The sequence below is a fragment of the Cydia fagiglandana genome, chromosome 16, assembly GCF_963556715.1.
Source record: "Cydia fagiglandana chromosome 16, ilCydFagi1.1, whole genome shotgun sequence".
Classification (NCBI taxonomy): domain Eukaryota; kingdom Metazoa; phylum Arthropoda; class Insecta; order Lepidoptera; family Tortricidae; genus Cydia; species Cydia fagiglandana.
The window spans coordinates 5,814,151-5,833,382 of NC_085947.1; the positions used below are offsets into that span (position 1 = coordinate 5,814,151).

The 19,232-nt window shown below is 38.3% G+C and overlaps 1 protein-coding gene across 2 annotated transcripts in view; it reads right to left on the reverse strand.

Annotated features, from left to right (window-relative positions):
* The window catches only part of LOC134671834 (receptor-type tyrosine-protein phosphatase kappa), a 160,654-nt gene that overhangs the window by 6,471 nt on the left and 134,951 nt on the right, over positions 1-19,232 (reverse strand). For both annotated transcript variants that reach the window (XM_063529682.1, XM_063529681.1), the window contains 9 exons: positions 18,310-18,386; positions 12,287-12,421; positions 6,385-6,525; positions 3,932-4,098; positions 3,423-3,558; positions 2,974-3,223; positions 2,425-2,501; positions 860-991; positions 287-415 (listed from right to left, as the gene is read on the reverse strand). In XM_063529682.1, coding sequence (XP_063385752.1) covers positions 287-415; positions 860-991; positions 2,425-2,501; positions 2,974-3,223; positions 3,423-3,558; positions 3,932-4,098; positions 6,385-6,525; positions 12,287-12,421; positions 18,310-18,386 — 1,244 coding nt within the window. The remainder of the gene's footprint in view (positions 1-286; positions 416-859; positions 992-2,424; positions 2,502-2,973; positions 3,224-3,422; positions 3,559-3,931; positions 4,099-6,384; positions 6,526-12,286; positions 12,422-18,309; positions 18,387-19,232) is intronic.

Here is a 19,232-nt window from a genome sequence, read left to right on the forward strand (position 1 = left end):
CTTTTTAAAAGAATGGCCGAAGACTGCTCAGAACCGGGAGGAATGGAAAAAAACGGGGGCTGGGCAAAGGCCCAGCAGTGGGACACAACAGAGGGGCTACCGCGAAAACCGAAATCCGCAAATTTCGGGGATCTTTCTCTTTTACTCCAATGAAGGCGTAATAAGACTGACAGATAAAAATGCCCGCAATTTGCGAACTTCGATTTTCGCGGTTATAGCCCAGGCTCTCAATCATCACTTTATTTTGCCACAACAACTTCTATGTCTGTTGATGATGATGAATTACCTTCTTGTTAATGCGGAATATCCACGTCTTGATGTTGGTAAAGTGTTCGTGTGAGACGTGGTCTATTGTGAAGACTGGGCCGTATTTCTTGGGACTTCGGCTTTCTGGCCAGAACGGAGGATATTGTTGCTGTAATAAAAAAAATTTTTTTATCACGTTGTCTTCATAATTTCAAGAAAAAAAGTAAATTCCAATCATTTGTTGAATTAGGATTTCTATATTGTTTCAGCTCAATATTGAGATCGCAGATTTCATTAAAGTTAAGAGTTCATGCAGTCTAAGTTTACCCGAATCGAAAATAAAATACTTATAATTTTTTTTATTCTTTCAAAAGATTTTCAATGTAACAGACAGACAATTAACGCAGCGAATGGTTAATATCAAGTTCAATGATAACTATTTAATACAATCCTCATATCAAAACTAAATATTACAATCGTGGTTTTAGTGTTTATTTAGGAGAATTATTGCAACTGAGTAGCAGTAGACAAGAGGTTACATACGGCAACATTTGAGTTTCTCCACCATGACATGAAGAGTATTTTTAGCGGCTTAACAACATGACCCACTTACAGAGTTCTTAGGCGGGACGCACAGCACCACGACCGCAGCACACTCGTAGTCATACACCAGCGACCAGAACTCGCCCTGCGTCTTGATCAGCGGCCACTCAGTGACGATGTACTCCCGAGGCTTGGTGTACCCCTGCGACAACACATGTCCATTAACACTAGAGATGCCACGAATATTCGGTATTCAGCCACTTTGCCGAATACCCGGTATTCGGCCGAATGTTGCCTACTATTCGGCCGAATACCGAATTTCTGTTGCACCTACCTAAAATGAAAAATTGCACAAAAAAATGACCAAAAACTAGGTACATATATTTAATATTTAAAATGTATTCTGGAAAAGTAGTTAAATAAATACGAAGGCGCCTTTTTGAGAATTTTTTGATTACATTTTTTTTTATGATGACTCTAAATTAATTAATTCAGTTCAACATAAAAAATATATCTTAGCAAACGTGGGAACAGTTTTCATAATAATAGTGACAAAATGTTCGTAAGTCATGCCGAATATTCGGCCGAACTAGGGGCCGAATATTCGGTATTCGGCCCAATTCACTATTCGGGGCATCTCTAATTAACACATACAAGTTCCTCGCAAGTTTGCTTGTTATTTGAAACGTAGTTGCATATATTATGTTCTGGAAGTTCCGATTGTCATTGTGAGCTTGTGGATTTTAAATAGTGATTAAGTTCGATACGTCCAAGTCGTCCAATCAGAAGTTTCTATGTTCGTTGTCTGCTTGTTGTTCGGATTGTTTGTAGTTGTACCAGTTCAGGGAGTTGAGGTTATCGATTTTGATTCGTACTCGGAATTACAACACTTTGCATTTGTAGTACAATGGGCTGACCCATAACCCGTTCAAACACCTATACATAAGTATTTCTTTAAAGTGTTTTACTTCTTATTAATTTTATTACTTCAAAGTTGATTAAATAAATAAATAATAAATAAATATCAGGGGACATGTTACGCAGATCAACCTAGCCCCAAAAACTAATAGTTCAGTCATTAACTATATCCAAAAAACCGAACCGAATTTGTCGCTTTTTCAAATTTAATTTCCAAAATATCGATCCTAGAAGAAAAATTGTGAGGACCAAACTTGTAGAGAATTAAATTTCCTACAATTTTTGTCCTCACGTTTTTACTGTAAAATCAAAAATGGCCGAGTTATTCAAGAAAAACCGTTTTTCGAATATACGCAGGAGCCTGATTCAGTCTACTTTTTGAATTTACACTCCCAGTGGGACCCCCCCGAGGGACCTATCGGTTTATCGAAAAAAAAAAATCCAAGAACGAATTATTCATAGGTCAAAATCTATAATGACTGAACTATTAAGCAAAGCTTGTACTATGGCTGCTAGGCGACGATATACATAGTTATATAGAAAAATACATACTTATATACATGGAAAACACCTATGACTTAGGAACAAATATTTGTGTTCATCACACAAATAAATGCCCTTACCGGGATACGAACCCAGGACCGTCGGCTTCACAGGCAGGGTCACTATCGCTACCCACTAGGCCAAACCAGTCGTCAGAGTTAGTAAGATACTTACGTCTACAAACACGGCGTTGATGTAATCGGTGAAACTGTTGCCTTGAAACGACGTCAGGTACGGCCGAAAGTTGTCAGCTGCAACAAGAATTATAACTTTATAAGAACGTATTATAATATAATATTTAACATCGATATTTTTGTTTTGGTGGTTATGCTGAAACACAGGCACTGTGACAGATTTCATGACCCTTGACTACTTAAATAAATAAAGCGTTTATAAGCACATCCGCTCGCATTTTCTCTGGTAGTCATTTAGCTTGATCACAGGATCTCTCTCAGGTCACATGGCCTGCTGTCATAATGAAATATAATATAATAGGCCTTTAACATCTATGTCAGATGTTTTAAGCAGCATCCCGGTTTAGACATTTGCGTTCGTGGCTGTAAAGCCCTATACGAGAGAGGACGCAGCAGGTGTATGCTCCCCCAGGTGGGCGGGGGTTGGAGGCCTGCTCGTAGTGCCTCATGCGTTTTTCTTTTACTGAGGAAAACCAGGCATCGTTGTTCTTGGGTTGACCAGATACGACAGATAATCTTCAATACTTACGTGGAACAACCAAGACATCTCTGTTCTTCTCCCTGTTATCTCCTCGATGGCCGCCTGCGCAGTCCCCGATAGTAAACCTTGGCGTCTGTTTGCATATCTGTTGGTACTCGCGCTGGTAGTCGTTCAGCTTGGTCACCGGGTCCCGCTGTGATTTGGACTGCAGTCTTATGGTGAGGTGCGTCACTGGGAACCAGGAAACTCCACAGACGACGTGCTCTTCTAACGTATCATACACGAACTTGTATTGTTCCTGTAAAAAGAATGTTGAATTTACAACGAAGAAGTTTCTGTGACAATCCCGTTTGAGTGCGTCAGTCTTAAAAATAACTAAATGACTTTCTGTGATTATCTTCTACGCAAAGCTAGAGCTTATTCATTTACTTGCAGGCAGCATTCGGTCTTTTGACCAACCTTATTAAAAATATATTTACTTCTAATTTCTTTCTAACCTCGTTCTCTATAAGGCCCTTTCGTGATTGTCTAAGCTTCTTCAAAAAGCCGAAAACATCAAAGCAGTCTTCTTCTTCAGCCAACTCCAGGTTAGCGTCTATAGATAAATATACTCCTGAACGGCCGCCTCCGTCGCTGTAACAAACACCCGAACATTATTAGAATATAATCACATTATTTACATTGCCCGTAGAACCGATGGCTATTGGGGCGGAAAGGTTCTCGAGTGGCGACCACGTACCGGAAGGCGCAGCGTAGGTAGACCCCCCTTAAGGTGGACTGACGCCCTGGTAAAGGTCGCGGGAGTCCGCTGGATGCGGGTGGCGCGAGACCGGTCATTGTGGGACTATTTGGGTGAGGCCTATGTCCAGCAGTGGACGTCCTCTGGCTGATATGATGATGACGAATTACAAAAGTATAAAATTGCTCATAAAATAAGGAGCATTTGTTCAGCTTACTGAACAGACATTCGTTGGAGTGGGCTTGGAACTCGTCCTTCAATACTCACTTGCAGTGCACGACCATGGGTCCCGCGGCGGGATTGGCGGCCAGCCGGCGGCCCACCACGGCCCGGACGCGCCGCCGGAACTCAAGCAGCGCATTGCTGAATGGACATGTGTGGGAGTGCCATTGTGTATAGTGGAACTGGAGGATGAATCGCTCTTCGATCACCACCTGCACCAACAAAAAAAATCACGTTTTGTGAGTTTCTTCTAGGGCCACTTGCATTGCACCATTGACTAACCCGGGGTAAACCGGTTAAACCGGGAGTTACCATGGTTACCAGTACAATTTGACACTGGGTTAACGGTTTAACCGGTTAAACCCGGGTTAGCGGGATGGTGCAAGTGGCGCTTAGAGGTATTGCAGTAATTGTAGCTGTAGGAGACAGGAGGTCACTATGCGGGTTGAATGCCGGTGCCATAAAGATTTAAGAATTAAGATGCTGTTTTCAATGACTTGACCGATCAATGTTGACTGATACACATGTATATCTCGGAAGAAATCATCGTCGTGTTCAAATTATTATGAGTTGATGTAATTTTATCTTTCTGGCAATTAAATAAATTTAAATTTCTCATTTCCGCTGAGGGAGTTTGCGACGCCAAAGGTTAACGAAATCCAAATAAATTTCTGGATGACATAAGGTAGAAGTACTAGTGCTCGACGCTGGACTAGTGACAAGGATTTTGAATATAGAAAAATCTTCGCCGTTCAAATTTAACCTATGTTACTTTGACATAAAGTGCCCATGTCGAATACTAGTGCAGCGTCTAGCACTAGTACTTCTACCTTATCATGTCAATTTCTTTACCTAAGTGAGTATAGTCGTTAAAACTACTACTGTTACTAGTTGGTACTTACCTATTTCACTACATTTTTTAAAGCTTTTCGGAAATTCTATTAAGAACAACCAAATATGATTACTCGTACACATTATGCCCGACCTACTTCAGAAACATTGTTGGTGAAAAAAAAAATAAGTTTAAGTTATATTAAAAACGCAAAAAGGAACAATTACAACGAGCGACAGTTCTAATGAAAAAACTCGGGCATTGCAAAAAGATTTATAAAAGTGCAGCCCTGGCGGTTTGAGTTAACAGACGTAGCCATACCGATGTGGCCGGAAATTACTTGAATTACTATCAGTTTGAAATGTTATTTGCAGTACATATAGTCCTACTTTCCCGCACTTTTACCTAGTGCGTATGTCAAAAGTTTAAAGGGCCATATGTACTGTAAACCGTTGTACGATACACGTGCCAATAAGTAATTCGCAACTCGTGTCGGTTTAAAACACTCCCTTCGCTCGTGTTATAATTTATCGCCACTCGTTTGGAATTTCCTCTTTTCCGCACTTGTATCGTAAATAACTTTTATTTACAGTTCACTGATAAGAAGGAAAATTTTGCCAATCAAATAGATTTGCATACAAAAAACATACACTCGTAAAATATAACATTATTTTCAGGCGGGTAAAATCCCGAGTACTGCAAAAGCGATAAAAGCTGCATTGAGTTAACAAACGTAGCTTTCCCGGCGCGACCGAAAGTTACTTGTAGTATTTGCCTCGCCCGGGCTCACGCGTTCGATTCGCTCGCCCACCAAATATTTACTCTGAAAGTGCTGCGCCCATAAGTTTCACCAGTTATCTCACTTTATTTTGTTCGACAAATTTATCCTTGTAAGCTTTGTTTAAATACAGTGAATTATGGAGGTGAAAGCTGACCTTTCGGGAATGCTGACTGATGTGCCTATTGGTTAAAAGGTTACGAGGTTAGACTCCAGAGTATTGTATTATGAGCGCAAATACGGCTTATTTAGAGAGAGTAATTAAATACGTGTCCAATATCAAATATTGACTATGTACCTAATGTTAATGCTTATTTGTTATAGTAATAGTCGAATCCAAAGGTATCACCTTTTATCTTGCAGGTCTCAAATTTATTACGTAATTAATTGAAGATCTGAAGTAATGTTATTTACGAAAGCAATAAAAAATAATATAAACGTTTATATTAGTCTAAATGTAAAGAGTGGGAGAGTATAACGAATGTAATACTGCACTAAAATGAGCACTTGAGCAGTTTATAAATTAATAATTATAAAGAATAACATTAATTTCTAATTTAAATAAATGATTTTTTTCTTTGAGTAAGGATTAAAAAAAAGACCACAAGCATTACAGTCTGTATCTTTAGGTATTTAAATAAAAGTAAACAAAATCTACCTTCAAGTGGCTCCTTAAGTCAGTCGAGGGTAGATGAAAACATTACATGATCTAGTAATGTAGGTTAAAGTCAGGTCGTTCAGTGACAGATCCAGGCGATTTTGTATTTAGTTGGTTAACCAATAAATGTTATAACTACCCGAAAACGTACAAATTATTTGTTTACTTTTATTTAAATACCTAAAGATACAGAGTATAGTTTCGGTCGCAACATGGATAAAGTAACTTACACCTTGTTCGTTTTTCTTATAAAGCCTAAACGTCCGTATGTGGAAATTGGCCAGCTCCTCCTCGCGCTCGATGCAGACGTGCAGGTCCCCGTACGTCTCCTCCTTGTCCTTGCTCGGAGGCCAGTATTGGACGCACATTACCTGGAATCAGATAACTTTCTTAACCTTTTCGCCGCCATCGACTTGATATAAAGTCAGTATGTATCGTGCCCCACACGCCACGACTTTATATCAAGTCGTGATTTTGGTCAGCAAGCCTCTATTATAGTATATTATTATCCCGCAGAGTTAAAAAGTGACAGTTGTTTTATCACATTTATCCACGTGATAAAACAACTGTCACTTTTTAACTCTGCGGGATAGAAAGAGACGGACACCGTTTTATCACACTGTCACGTAGACAAATACGACCATCATATCCGTACAGGTTTGTATACGTGCAATTTTTGACATTGCGTTGGTGACACTTTATTACTTCATTGACGTGGCGGCGAAAAGGTTAAATATTGATCTATGGGCCGTCATAATAGAGACAGAATTATATTGATAAGGAAATGGATCTCTACCTCTAGGGATGATGAATTATATATAATATACGATAGCAGACTAACTTCTAACGGTCAAGTAGCTCGGTATAGTTGACGTCAAAGATATATTTAAACTTTTCGCCTTGTTACTCGTACACAGGAAGTAAGGTGTAAAAGTGTTAACATATCTTTGACGTCGACTGTACTTATATATATTTTGTCTAATCCTTACGAGTTCTAGTTTCATCTCCGGGTTAACTAAAAACTAGCGACCCGCCCCGGCTTCGCACGGGTTAACAAATAATACACATAAAAATTCCTCAAGAATCACTCTACTGATAGGTGAAAACCGCATGAAAATCCGTTCAATATTTTTTGACTTTATCGGGAACATACAAACACACAAACAGACGGACGCGGCAGGGGACTTTGTTTTAGAAGGTGTAGTGATGTGTGTCTTTTAGATCTTACTCCGTCAGACCGCGTGTTCGTATATATATTTTACGAATCATAAATATAATTCACGCTTCATATGAGGAATAATAACTTTCCTCTACGTCATAAATAAAAGAGATAAGGGCATTTCTCAGGAGGGCCATTTTGACGTGTCCGGGGCAGTAATTGATTGAATTTACTGTTCAATAAATCTGAATTAATTTAGGCATGATCTTCAGCTTATATTCTGTCTGGGACACTATCAAATTATTTATTTATTATTTATATAATACAAGAAAAAAAATTTCAAATGCCAAAAATGATGTTCGGTGGGCGTGTCCCGCACCCAGATTTTATGAAACAAAAAATTATTACTCAAGATGGGGCATTACATTGGAGTTATTATGGGTATTCACGCATAAGGTATTAGTTAGCTTATCATATTCTTTATATCACAATAATGTGTTTCCTCAACACATTGAATAAAAGCAAATTTACGATGTGTCCCGGGCTAGTGACTGATATCGGTGTAACTTGCAAAACATGTCGGTACTCCTTCAAAGTTGTAGACCAGGAACTCAGTGTGTCAAACATAGTATGCTTTAGTTGTGCCTTAACCGTTGAATAAAGTAGAGGTACAGTCACAGTATAATAAAGTGATTTTTTAAACGTTTCTTCGTCCTTCGTTGGGTTTGGTCCTATGTTTTTTTGAGATCGGTGGTGCAATTTACTCCGAAAGTTTTAGTGTAATTATCGTTATGCAAGTGATTAAGAAATCCTTGAAAGTACGTTAATCCACCATTATTACATCTCCTCGGTATCATTCATGCTATTTCTGTAATTGCTAAAAAGCGATTAATTTTGATATCGCTGGTGTTGATTTCCTTGGTTTCGGTGGATTTTTTGACCACCGATATCAAAAAGGTGGTCACTGAATTCAAATCCTGCTTTGTAAACTAGTTTGTTGTACTAATTTATCATATCTAAAAAGTGAAAGATACGTTGTATAAACGTAAAATTATGTTTGTAAGTAAATTAAGTCATAGTAGGTACACAAAATCACTAGTTCACTTTGAGAAGTTTTTTTAAACCAGACGTTAAAGCTATGGAAGCTTTTGAGATCATTAGCCTTGTTACATCGCTTACCATCAAATAGGAATGAAAAATATGATTAAAATGTAATATAATTGAGATATAAAATTGAAATGTGATTTTTGTGTAAGCATTATTGAATTCGGTGACGCAAATTGATTTCAGTGCCTGCACATGATTTCGGTGTTTTTTAAATCTCAAATGTCTTGAAAACTATAAGGTTCTAATGGAGGCCTCCACTACCAATATTTTTTATATTAAGGGTAGATTTAAGGAAATAAAGTCGCATATCATATAAGTTAAAAAAAAAAATTGGCACCGAAGTCAGGCACCGAAGGTCATCTCTGAGAATCGCCCAACTAATAAAGCTGACAGAAACACGCTTTTAAACATCAGTGTATTCCTATTTTCTTATTCCACACCTTTTTACCGGAGCAACCGCTGTCGCGTCCCGTTTTATAACCTTAGAAAACTTTCCACCCTCCTGATATAATAAATAGGGTGGAAAATATTTTTCAAATTTCGTCAGCTCGTCTCGTCGTCGGCAGCGGGAGGCGCTGGTGCGGAAAATGCTGACGGCGACGTAGCTCGATCAACGGAGTGGTTCTTTATTCTTTATTCAGGCAAACACTGAGTATAAGTTTACAGCTATAGCCAAGATACTTATACTGTTAATACATATGTAGCCAGTATCATTATATTATATTATAGCCAGTATCATTATGTATATTAGCACTTATATTACTCACATTATACACTTTTCTATTTACCTCTAGAATCAAACATACATAATACATATTACGAGATTTACGACAAGTTATAATAATAATAATAATAACCCCGCGGGGGCAGCTTGTGGCGAGCTGACGGTGAGTGGCGACACCGCGGACCCCTATTCCAGAGGGCACTTTCATCTGGCCCTTGCCTCTGTGCTTGCCTTGATTGGCCGGCCAGAGTGGAGTCGCAAGAGCGGGACCTATGCTCCAGGTTGGAAGTGTAAAATGTCATAACGCCGGCGGCCCTTGAACGGATTACCGGGATCTGGCTACCGCAGACTCACCTCTCGACAACCTCACAGCCGCTCCAAAGTGTTGCCCTGTTGTCGCACTGTGCGTGCGGCCATTGCGGGGCCCACTCAATGAGTTGGCGAGTCACCACCTGTCTTATACAATTTTGAGACTGATTGTCACGGCAGGTGTCCGCTAGTCTCTCCCATAGCCCATTATCCAGTCCATCCAACTTTCAAATCTATAGCCCATGACCTTCGTTCCCATCGCAGTACAAAAGTGCTGCACTGCAATAGTCTTTGCACCTGGCGGGGACCATCTCCGGATGTATCACATTGTGCGTTCGGGGATGGTATCCGCCATGTGTATCCCTTGCTCTTAAATTAAAGTGTCTTAAAGGGCCTCTGCGCTGTTGGCTTCGGCCCCACGTACGCCTCCCAAAGGTCCGGGACCCCATGGTCCCGAGATATGGAAAAGACATACAAATAATAATAATAATAATTCAGCCTATATACGTCCCACTGCTGGGCACAGGCCTCCTCTCGAGCGCGAGAGGGCTTGGGCTATAGTCCCCACGCTAGCCCAAGATAGACGACAAGTTATATAGAGATTTAAAAAAAATGTCTGATATTAAGTAACATAGGTAGAGTTTAAAAAAATCCTGATACTGCGAATATGTCTGCGTTTTGGAGCTAACAATAATGACGTTATGATGCGACGGAGTTTATGAAAAATTGTTAAATGTTCTGGTACCTATTTAATATTTATTATGTAGCATATCGAATTTAATATTTTTTTGCATCAACAATCTTGTGGATAGCCCATATACGACCACTAAGTAAGAGCAAGATGATGTAATTCCAGAATACCGTCCAGCCTATATGCCAACTAACCTATCTAGATAATTTAATGCCTCAGACATTATGCAATGTTACATTATTTAACTTTATAATATTGTGCGTATTTGTGTAAAATGGCGTAATATTTTAGTGGTCGCGATCTACGGCTATCATCAGTTTGGCATTGACATAAACGCTATCATGAACGTAATTTACTTTCTATGCATCTCGCTCGTACTGACATATTAGTGAGATATATAAAAAGTAAATAACGTTCACGATAGCGTTTATGTCAATGCGAAACTGATGGTAGCCGTATAGGCCCCGTAGACAACATGCCAATCGCTATCGCTCCGTAGCGAACGAAACGCAACTGTCACTGTCTCACTAATATGGAAGAGCGATAGAGAGACACAAAGCGATTCGATGGCGAACCGCAAGCGATTGTCACCTTGGCTAGACCGCCAGTTTTGTACACTCTCAAACCACATATAAAATGTTGGACTAATTCCTAATTCCTGAAAATAAAATTGTACCTATGTGTAAAAGTACGACCAGGCCGCGTAGCCAAGATGCCGATCGCTTACGCTCCGTAGCGATCGAAACGCAACTGTCACTGTCGCACTAATATGGAAGTGTGATAGAGAGACATAATGGTTTTCGTTGTCGAAGCGATAGCGATTGTAACCTTGGCTAGGCCGGCAGTTCCACGTTCACTTGAATTGCTTATTTTGCTAATCAGCACTATTCAGAGATGCTGATTTCAAACTTGGAACCTCGTTTACTTAGAAGTTGTCTCTTATTTAAGGTCTAAACTAGGCTGATAAATGGAAAAGGGAGATTATTTTAAACTATTTTGTCGAGTAGGTATGCTTTCTGTAACAATTACAATTGAAGGGATGTTTACAAAAACAACATAACTGCTTAGAGCGGTTGACACTTTTTTAAGAACATTGTCAATCGTTTCAGGTGTCAATCAGTGTAGTCAGTTATGTTGTTTTTGTAAACATCCCTTCAATTGTTGTTTGCTAGTATCCGAACGGTAATATATTCAAAATATTGAAGGTAACGTGATACTTTATTTAAGTTTATTTTGTTTTGGTGTCAGCAAACCGGGTGGATTATAGGCATTAAGCTGCAATATAATCGTGAAGGGGAAACGGGGGCAAATGGGGCACTTGCAGCCCATTCACTCCGTTACAGCCGCGCTGAGCACTCATTTACTTCATTAACTGCTTTGTAATGCTAATCTGGTTGCTAGTGGGGTTTTCACTTTCATGTTTCGAGTGTTTGATATTGTGTGGAACGTTTATGTAAACATTTCAATATCAAAATAACTTATGGTTGGACTGAAGAAGTTTTTGATATCCTCTAGCGGCTCACCATACAAGGAAAAGTGGCAATCGAATTTGAATCAACCGTATAGAAAATAGAGTTGAATTTGTTTTGTTTTAAAATCGAACGAAAGATAATAAAAGCAACTCTATTCCATTTCATTAAGATTTAAATTTCATTGGAGGTAATTTGTACTAGTATTAGGACATTGAACCCCAAGAGGATAAAATATGATTTTATCTCAATACATCAGTAAAATATTAAGTATAGCGAATATTTCATTTTATCATTATCATATTAAGGGATTTAACAAGTTATAACTTTAAAAATAATATTATATTTGTAAATCTCATTCGTTACTTGGTGTTAACTCTTTGAAAACACGAATTAATATTATTGGTTTCAATAGTATTTTGGGAGTTTTATATTAATTAACAGGCCGCAGTAAAATTTGAAATCCTGCATTGAGTAGGTAGGTACTCGTAACAATAGGTAGCCAACAGGGCTGTCAACACCGCTGCCTACTGGGCATCCATCGTATAAAAAAGGAACCTCGACACGAAAAGAAGAAGTAGGTAACAATCTTGATCTTGTGAGGTAGGATATCAGTTATTTCATAGTATATTAGTAAGTTAATAGCATTATACCTATTGTTACTGTGTCATACCTTGATAAAGTCGAATGTCTTGGTGAGCATGACGATGGCAGCCGCCCGCTCCTGCCATATCATCCGCCAGAAGTCCAGCACCGTGTCTTCAGTGGGCCCCTGCGTCACTATGTACGCATTGGGTTTTAATATACTCTGCGGACAAAACACATCGATTAGGTCAATATACAGTAGGGGAGCCGGGGGTTAATGTAACAGGGGTAAGTAGTAACGCTCAATTTTGACGGGGAATTAAAAACAAATTATTATTTTTTTGCTTAATGACTTTCTTATAACTCGAGGAATAACGTAACCACCGCTATTGCCCCGCAACCGCCAGACATCGAAGCGAGTGGATGTGCATACGAGCTCTACTTCGACCAGGTATTGTAAAAACTTACGGGGTAAGTTGTAACAACTCCCAGTTTTTCAAAAAGTGTCTGGGGTTAATGATGCGTAACCATTTAAAATTATTTTGTAATCGGAATTAATGCTTAAATAAATACTTTACAAACCCTCATACTCAGAATCATGAAATTATACATATTTGGACAATACAGGCCTTTTTCCTAAAACTGTTACAACAAGCCCCCCGCTCCCCTATGTATCAGAACGAAAGGTAAAAAAAGAGACCCATTAATGTTTAGGTCATACTGAGCAACTTTTACTATGGCCCCAATCCCGAAAACACGGGAAAAAATAGGATGTTTCATACATTTTGATGGTCTGATGTTGAAATTTCCTATTTGAGAGTCAATTTTTTTTCCGAGTTTCGGGGTTGGTCCCATAGTAAAAGTTGATCAGTATGACCTAAACATTAATGGGTCTCTTTCTTGGCCTTTCGTTCTGATACATACTGTATTATGATTTATGAAATATAACCTTGGAGGATATAACCAAACGGAGACGCTATGTCTGTAATTTTCTGTACAAAACAGTGTGCCGATTTTTGCGGGGGATGGGCATGTCAAATGTATACGTAACGTGAAAATAGCCATGCCAGATAAACGTCAGTCCATACAATGTGTATGACAATTGGCCGCCTTTCGACAGAGGGGAACGCCTGTTAATGGCTACTCCGTTTGGTTATATGTATCCTCAAAGAATAAAACTAACTAGTACTTAGCTCTGTTAAAAAAATATACATATATAATCATCGAACCTGCTCACAACGTCAAAATTACAACGCGCAAAATACCGTCATACAAAAACTAACAAATCCAAATAAAAAAAAACATTTAAAAAAGATAAACCGACTTCGGAAAGGATAAAATAAGATATAATCATACGAATAGAGATCAACTTGTTAAGATCTACGGTAGATTTGATTTGCCAGTTTATGTGAAAAACATGGCCAGATAAGCGGAACTCCGACCATTCCTCCTCCGCCCCTATTACTCGATAGTGACCCCTACAAATTGGGCTCATTTGCGCTTATTGCCGCCATTCAAGGGCCCGATATGACTTTATGAATGAGCGTTTCAGCTTTGCAGGTAGTCCTTTCCATTTAGTATAAACGTATGAAGTTTTACGATAATATACTGAATGATTGTGGGGTCATGATTAGAGATGCAACGGATAGTTGTTTGGACGGATACTGGATACCGGATATTTTGCCTGACCATCAGCCGAATATCCGGTATCAGGCCGTCGGATATTCGGCCAGCGGAACTAAACCTACATTTAGGTTTTTCAGGTGCGCATTCTGCAGGTTTGACCTGTTTCCTAGTGAACGTTCGCGCGGACTCATTTCTAGGTTCGAAATAAGTGCGCGTGCAAGTCAATAGAATTATTAAATTGTTTTAAAATACTCGTAATAAACAAGTACGATTATGACCGTGTCTGTTTCTTAGCTCCAATTTGTTTACTCCGAAATCAAGCAATGTTACTATCCGGTATTCGGCCGGATAGTAAGTCACTATCCGGTATCCACCCGGATAGTAAAATAATGGCCGGATAGGCCGAATACCGGATAGGAACCGGATATCCGGTGCATCTTTAGTCAAGATGCGGAAAGATAAGTGAACTAATCAGATATTCCACGAGACGTATGGGTAGCTGAGGGCCTACCGCGAACAACATTCGACATGTTGCCTCCCTGTCACACACTTTTGCACACTTACGTACAAATTTACAAGTGCGACAGAGAGGGAACACGTCGAACGTGGTTCGCGGTAGGACCCCTGATTTAGATTTAAAAATCAAAAACTTCAAACTCATCACAAATTGTTAAATCTAGATATTTAGATTTCTGGACTCCAGGTAATTTTATTGGTATCTGAAAAATTTAACACTATGGCCATTTTGTTTTTTTTTATTCATTCCGTATCAATATCCTGTAGTCATGAAATCACATTAATGCAGGATGTTACTTACATAAAAAATTTCTAAAACAGTAATTATATTTCAGCGAATTTTTCTTCTTCTTTATGTGTGAAACCAAAACGGCGTTGATATCCTAGTACATATAAATGTAACTCTACTCTAAACACATCTGTGACTTAATATTCTCGACAATCGCCTACTTACATACGTGCCCAGTGTGCCAAACTCGCCGCGGGAGAGAGAGTAAATATATACACCGTGTTTTTATTGAATTCCGTTAACTTCGGGGTATGGTTAAGAACGTTTAAGTGAACTAATTGGCATAGTTAATTTTCAAAAAAGAAATTCTTTTTTGCTTTTTTTTAAAGAAAAAATTAAGTTTAAAAAGTAATTAAATGTAGCATATAGCGTTGTTGTAACACGGGCATTACATTTAACTCAACCAAACAATTGAAATCTGTGACATATCAATGTCATTTCGAACATCGATCAACCGAGATTGTACTTAAGTTTAGTAGCAAATGTATGAACTCGTTCTTAACACTAACCAATATGTAAACCAGCCCTAAGGCAAGTGTACACGCTTGTAGAGGCCTTATAGGAAAAAAATAAATTATTGATTATCTCCGAAATGGAGTTAATTAGAACATCAGTGTCTTTGAGAAAGTTACTTAATTTAAGCTCAGGAATGCACCCTTGAAATTAACGGAAAAAAAAACACGGTGTATAATACTAGCTTTTGCCTGCGACTTCGTCTGCGTGGAATTAGTGACAGCAGCTAAAGTAGGTATAGCGCCTGGATAATGCTAATAGCAATCATTCAATTCGCGCATTGCTTACTTCAATTATTAGGCAATTTGTTATCTCTTTCAATTCCACCCACCTTTGTACTCTTTTCAGGGATAATTTCCGACATAAAAACTCTCCTATGTCCTTCTCCGGGACTCAAATTATCTCTATACTTACCAAATTTCGTTCAGCGGCTTAAGCGTGAAGAGGTAACAGACAGACAGACAGACACACTTTCGCCTTTATAATATTAGTATGGATTTTAATAATCTTCCACTTTCATGCTAAGCTTTTAAGAGCTTTTCGTGTTTCGTTGTATTTTTGATCGAAATCGTTTTGTAGACTCACTAAGCCTCGTTTACCTGAGCATTAGTAAGTACCAGCTTAAAAAATTTAGTTCAAAGCCAGACTTTTATATCGCAAACATATATTGTGTTTAATGTAATATGTGTGTGTAATATTTTATTTCTTTCCCAGGCATAAGGTACCGACTAGGTAAGATAAAATATATAATAATTGACAATCTATAATTTTTAACATTGTAGGTATTTGAGCGCGTTGTTATGCGAGTACAGTTTAAACTCTCCCATATTTATACCCAAACGGGTCTACCGCGATATAATTTTATTGTTTTTACCTTAAATTCCGAGGTTACGGAAAGATCACAAGCCGCAAGGTCTTTCCGTGACCACAACTGGTGCAACTCAGCATCAGCAGCAATGAAATTATATCGCGGTAGACCCGTTTGTGTTATTAAATATAGATACTGTTTGCCCTGTAAGGCAAAATTTTCAAGAAAGAGTCAGTCTAAACCATTAATTAAAATAAACGAAACCATTGCTATGTATCTATTAGACAAATTATATGGATACAAGAATAAATGTAAGCTCGTCTTTATGTTCGTTACATTCGTCTGCAAATCATGAATACTGAATAGGTTTACTAAATCAAAGCATACATACATATTGAATAAACTGTTTATTTTCTCAGTAAACTTAAGATTTCGCTTCGAAAACTGAACAGCGACGGTTTAGTCGATCTAGTATACAAGTTATAAGTAAAATATATTCTAATCCAGGATTTCTGCCTCAAAAGCCGTTTCTACATTAGATTCTATTTTAGAATAAAAATTGCTGGCGTTTTAAAATAGAGATTATTTTTATTGTCCAACAAAATCATTGCTAGACTCCAGTGTATTTTCTCGAACTAGTTACAAAATAAGGAAAAAGTTAATACGAAAATAAATAAATGTATACGATGTCAGTGGCAAACAAACCAACGGCCCGCCTGGTGATACGATTACGATTTTAGGAGATACATATATTCCATTTAGGGATTATACATACACTAGTGACCCGCTTCGACTTCGCACGGGTTAACATATTATACACCTAAACCTTCCTCAAGAATCACAATATTAATTGATAGGTGAAAACCGCATGAAAATCCATTAAGTAGTGTTTGAGTTTATCGCGAAGAAACACACAAACAGACAGACGCGGCAGGGGACTTTGTTTTATAAGGTGTAGTGATTATATAATATATGTAGAAACAAAGGTCGCATAGGGATGGTCGCATGACACACACGAATTGCATATTATCAAACGAAAATGTTTTAGAACTTGTTTTGAATCAGGGACCGAATACCGGTATATTTTTCATACAAATTAACCGGTATTCAATTTCGGTATCTGGGTTGTTTACCTATAGGCATATATTTTTGCACTTGCTAGAAATAATGTGAAAGCTATGAGATATTTTGATTTTTAGTTATACTCGTACCGGTAACAGGTTTTGAATACCTCATTTCGCTGTTAAATAACGATTTAAGTACTAAGCAAGTACCCACTCATTTTACATTTAATAGACTGAGAAAAATTGGAAGCCATTACGAGATAAACTCGAGTTTGACCTTCCGTCGATTGTTATCCGTTCTGCAAAGAGTCTTCAGCACTTCCAACACTTAATCATTTATTATCGTAAGATGAACGAAGTTAAAAGCTCTGCAGCTTATAAAAATATTAAACCGAAAGTGACATATGTACGTGGTTGTTCTTAACAATTTGTTTAAACGAGTGACATCACCTGGCGATTCGACTAATGGCGCTGCGTTTCGCTCTCTAGTTTTTCGCGGGCATACTGAACTTTTTATTTATTATTTTAAGCAATTAAATGATAATAATTTAATAACGGAAATGCATTTGTAACATGATATTAGGGTCGATCAACTATTTCTTGTTGTTGTTCTGTTCCATCAGCTAGGACCTAGGACTATAGTCTCCTGGATGATTGAAGCATAGTTTCTTAGAAGAGCTGCTTTACCGTGTTCTACAAACGTGCTTAGTAGATGTCCCATTAGTTATGGAAAGGCCTTATAACTAAAAAGAACTTCAAGTTTGGTTCATTTAGATACGAAATAACTAGTATTTTAAGAGTGATCCAGGAGACCGTAACCATGGCAACTAGTGACAAGAAAAAGTTGATTCACCCATAACGGCAACAATTATCCGAAAAAAAAAATCTTTCGTTGAAATATAAACTTCATGCATGAGGCTAATTGAAGCCTAATTGGCCACTCTTATCAATAAGGATTGTTAAAAAGAGTGGACAATTAGCATACAGTCTGTGTCTGACCATCGGGCGTTAAATCCAGGGCTTGATTTTACTTGCTAAACTGAGCTACTTTTACTATGGGACCAACCCTAAAACCGGGGAAATTTTTTTGGCTTTTCCATAGAAAACCTCAACATCTGATTAGCCAAAATGTATGAAATAGTGAAAAAAAATTTCGGGATTTCCGGGTTGGTGCCATAATACAAGTAGCTCAGTTTAGCGAGTAGAATTAAGCCCTGGATTTAAAGCCCCATGGTCAGACACACCCTGTATAGTGGCCAATGACTATAGCAGTCACCCTAGTAACGAATACTTACATCTATATAGGAAGCATTAATATAATCTGAGTCAGGTTCCCGGTCCACTGTGTTTAGCACCACTCGATTGTAGTCATCTGAAACAATTGTTTTATCTATTAGATAATTAATTAGACTATAGAATAATCGATAGGAATTCGGCCAGGATTATACACAGACCAGCCGGCGTATCATGGAGGGCTTTATCCATCTTTATCCACTTGATAAAATAACTGTCACTTTTTAACACCGTGGGATAGAAAGTGACGGACACCGTTTTATCACGCTGTCACGTAGACAAGAACGACCATCATATCCGTACTGAGGTAAAAAAAATATACACGGTGGCCAAAAAATAAGTGCATTCTTGTTGCCAGGGAGGTTTTGGCATTATACTAAGCAATTTTTACTATTAGACCAACCCCGAAAACGCGAAAAAAAATTGGCTGTTTCATACATCTTTTTTCTATGGTCTATTTACTATGGGAGGTCTATTTTCTATGGGAGGGTAAAATTTTTTTCCGCGATTTCGGGGTTGGTCCCATAGTAAAAGTTGCACAGTATAATCCCAAAATTTCCCTGGTAACGGGAATACACTTATTTTTTACCCACCTATATTATTTCAGATCGATTCGACTACAGGTAGGTACCTAGTTGTTTTAGATGTATCGTGCTCATAAATCCACCAATGTTTTTGTTTAGCCATTTTACGAGGGCTTAAAGAAGGTTTTATCCGCGCCTGTCCGCCCTTGACCAAGGTTTGATGCCCTAATTATAGACCACACATCGCAGATTCCGCATAATAAAGCGTTTTCAAACCGCAGACGTAAGCAACAGTCCGCAATGTAAGTAAAATCGCATGCGAGTTCGCGCGCCGTCTAAATCAGCCCTAATCGGCGCTTTACATGCTGATGTTTATATTAATCATCAATATTTTTTATTTA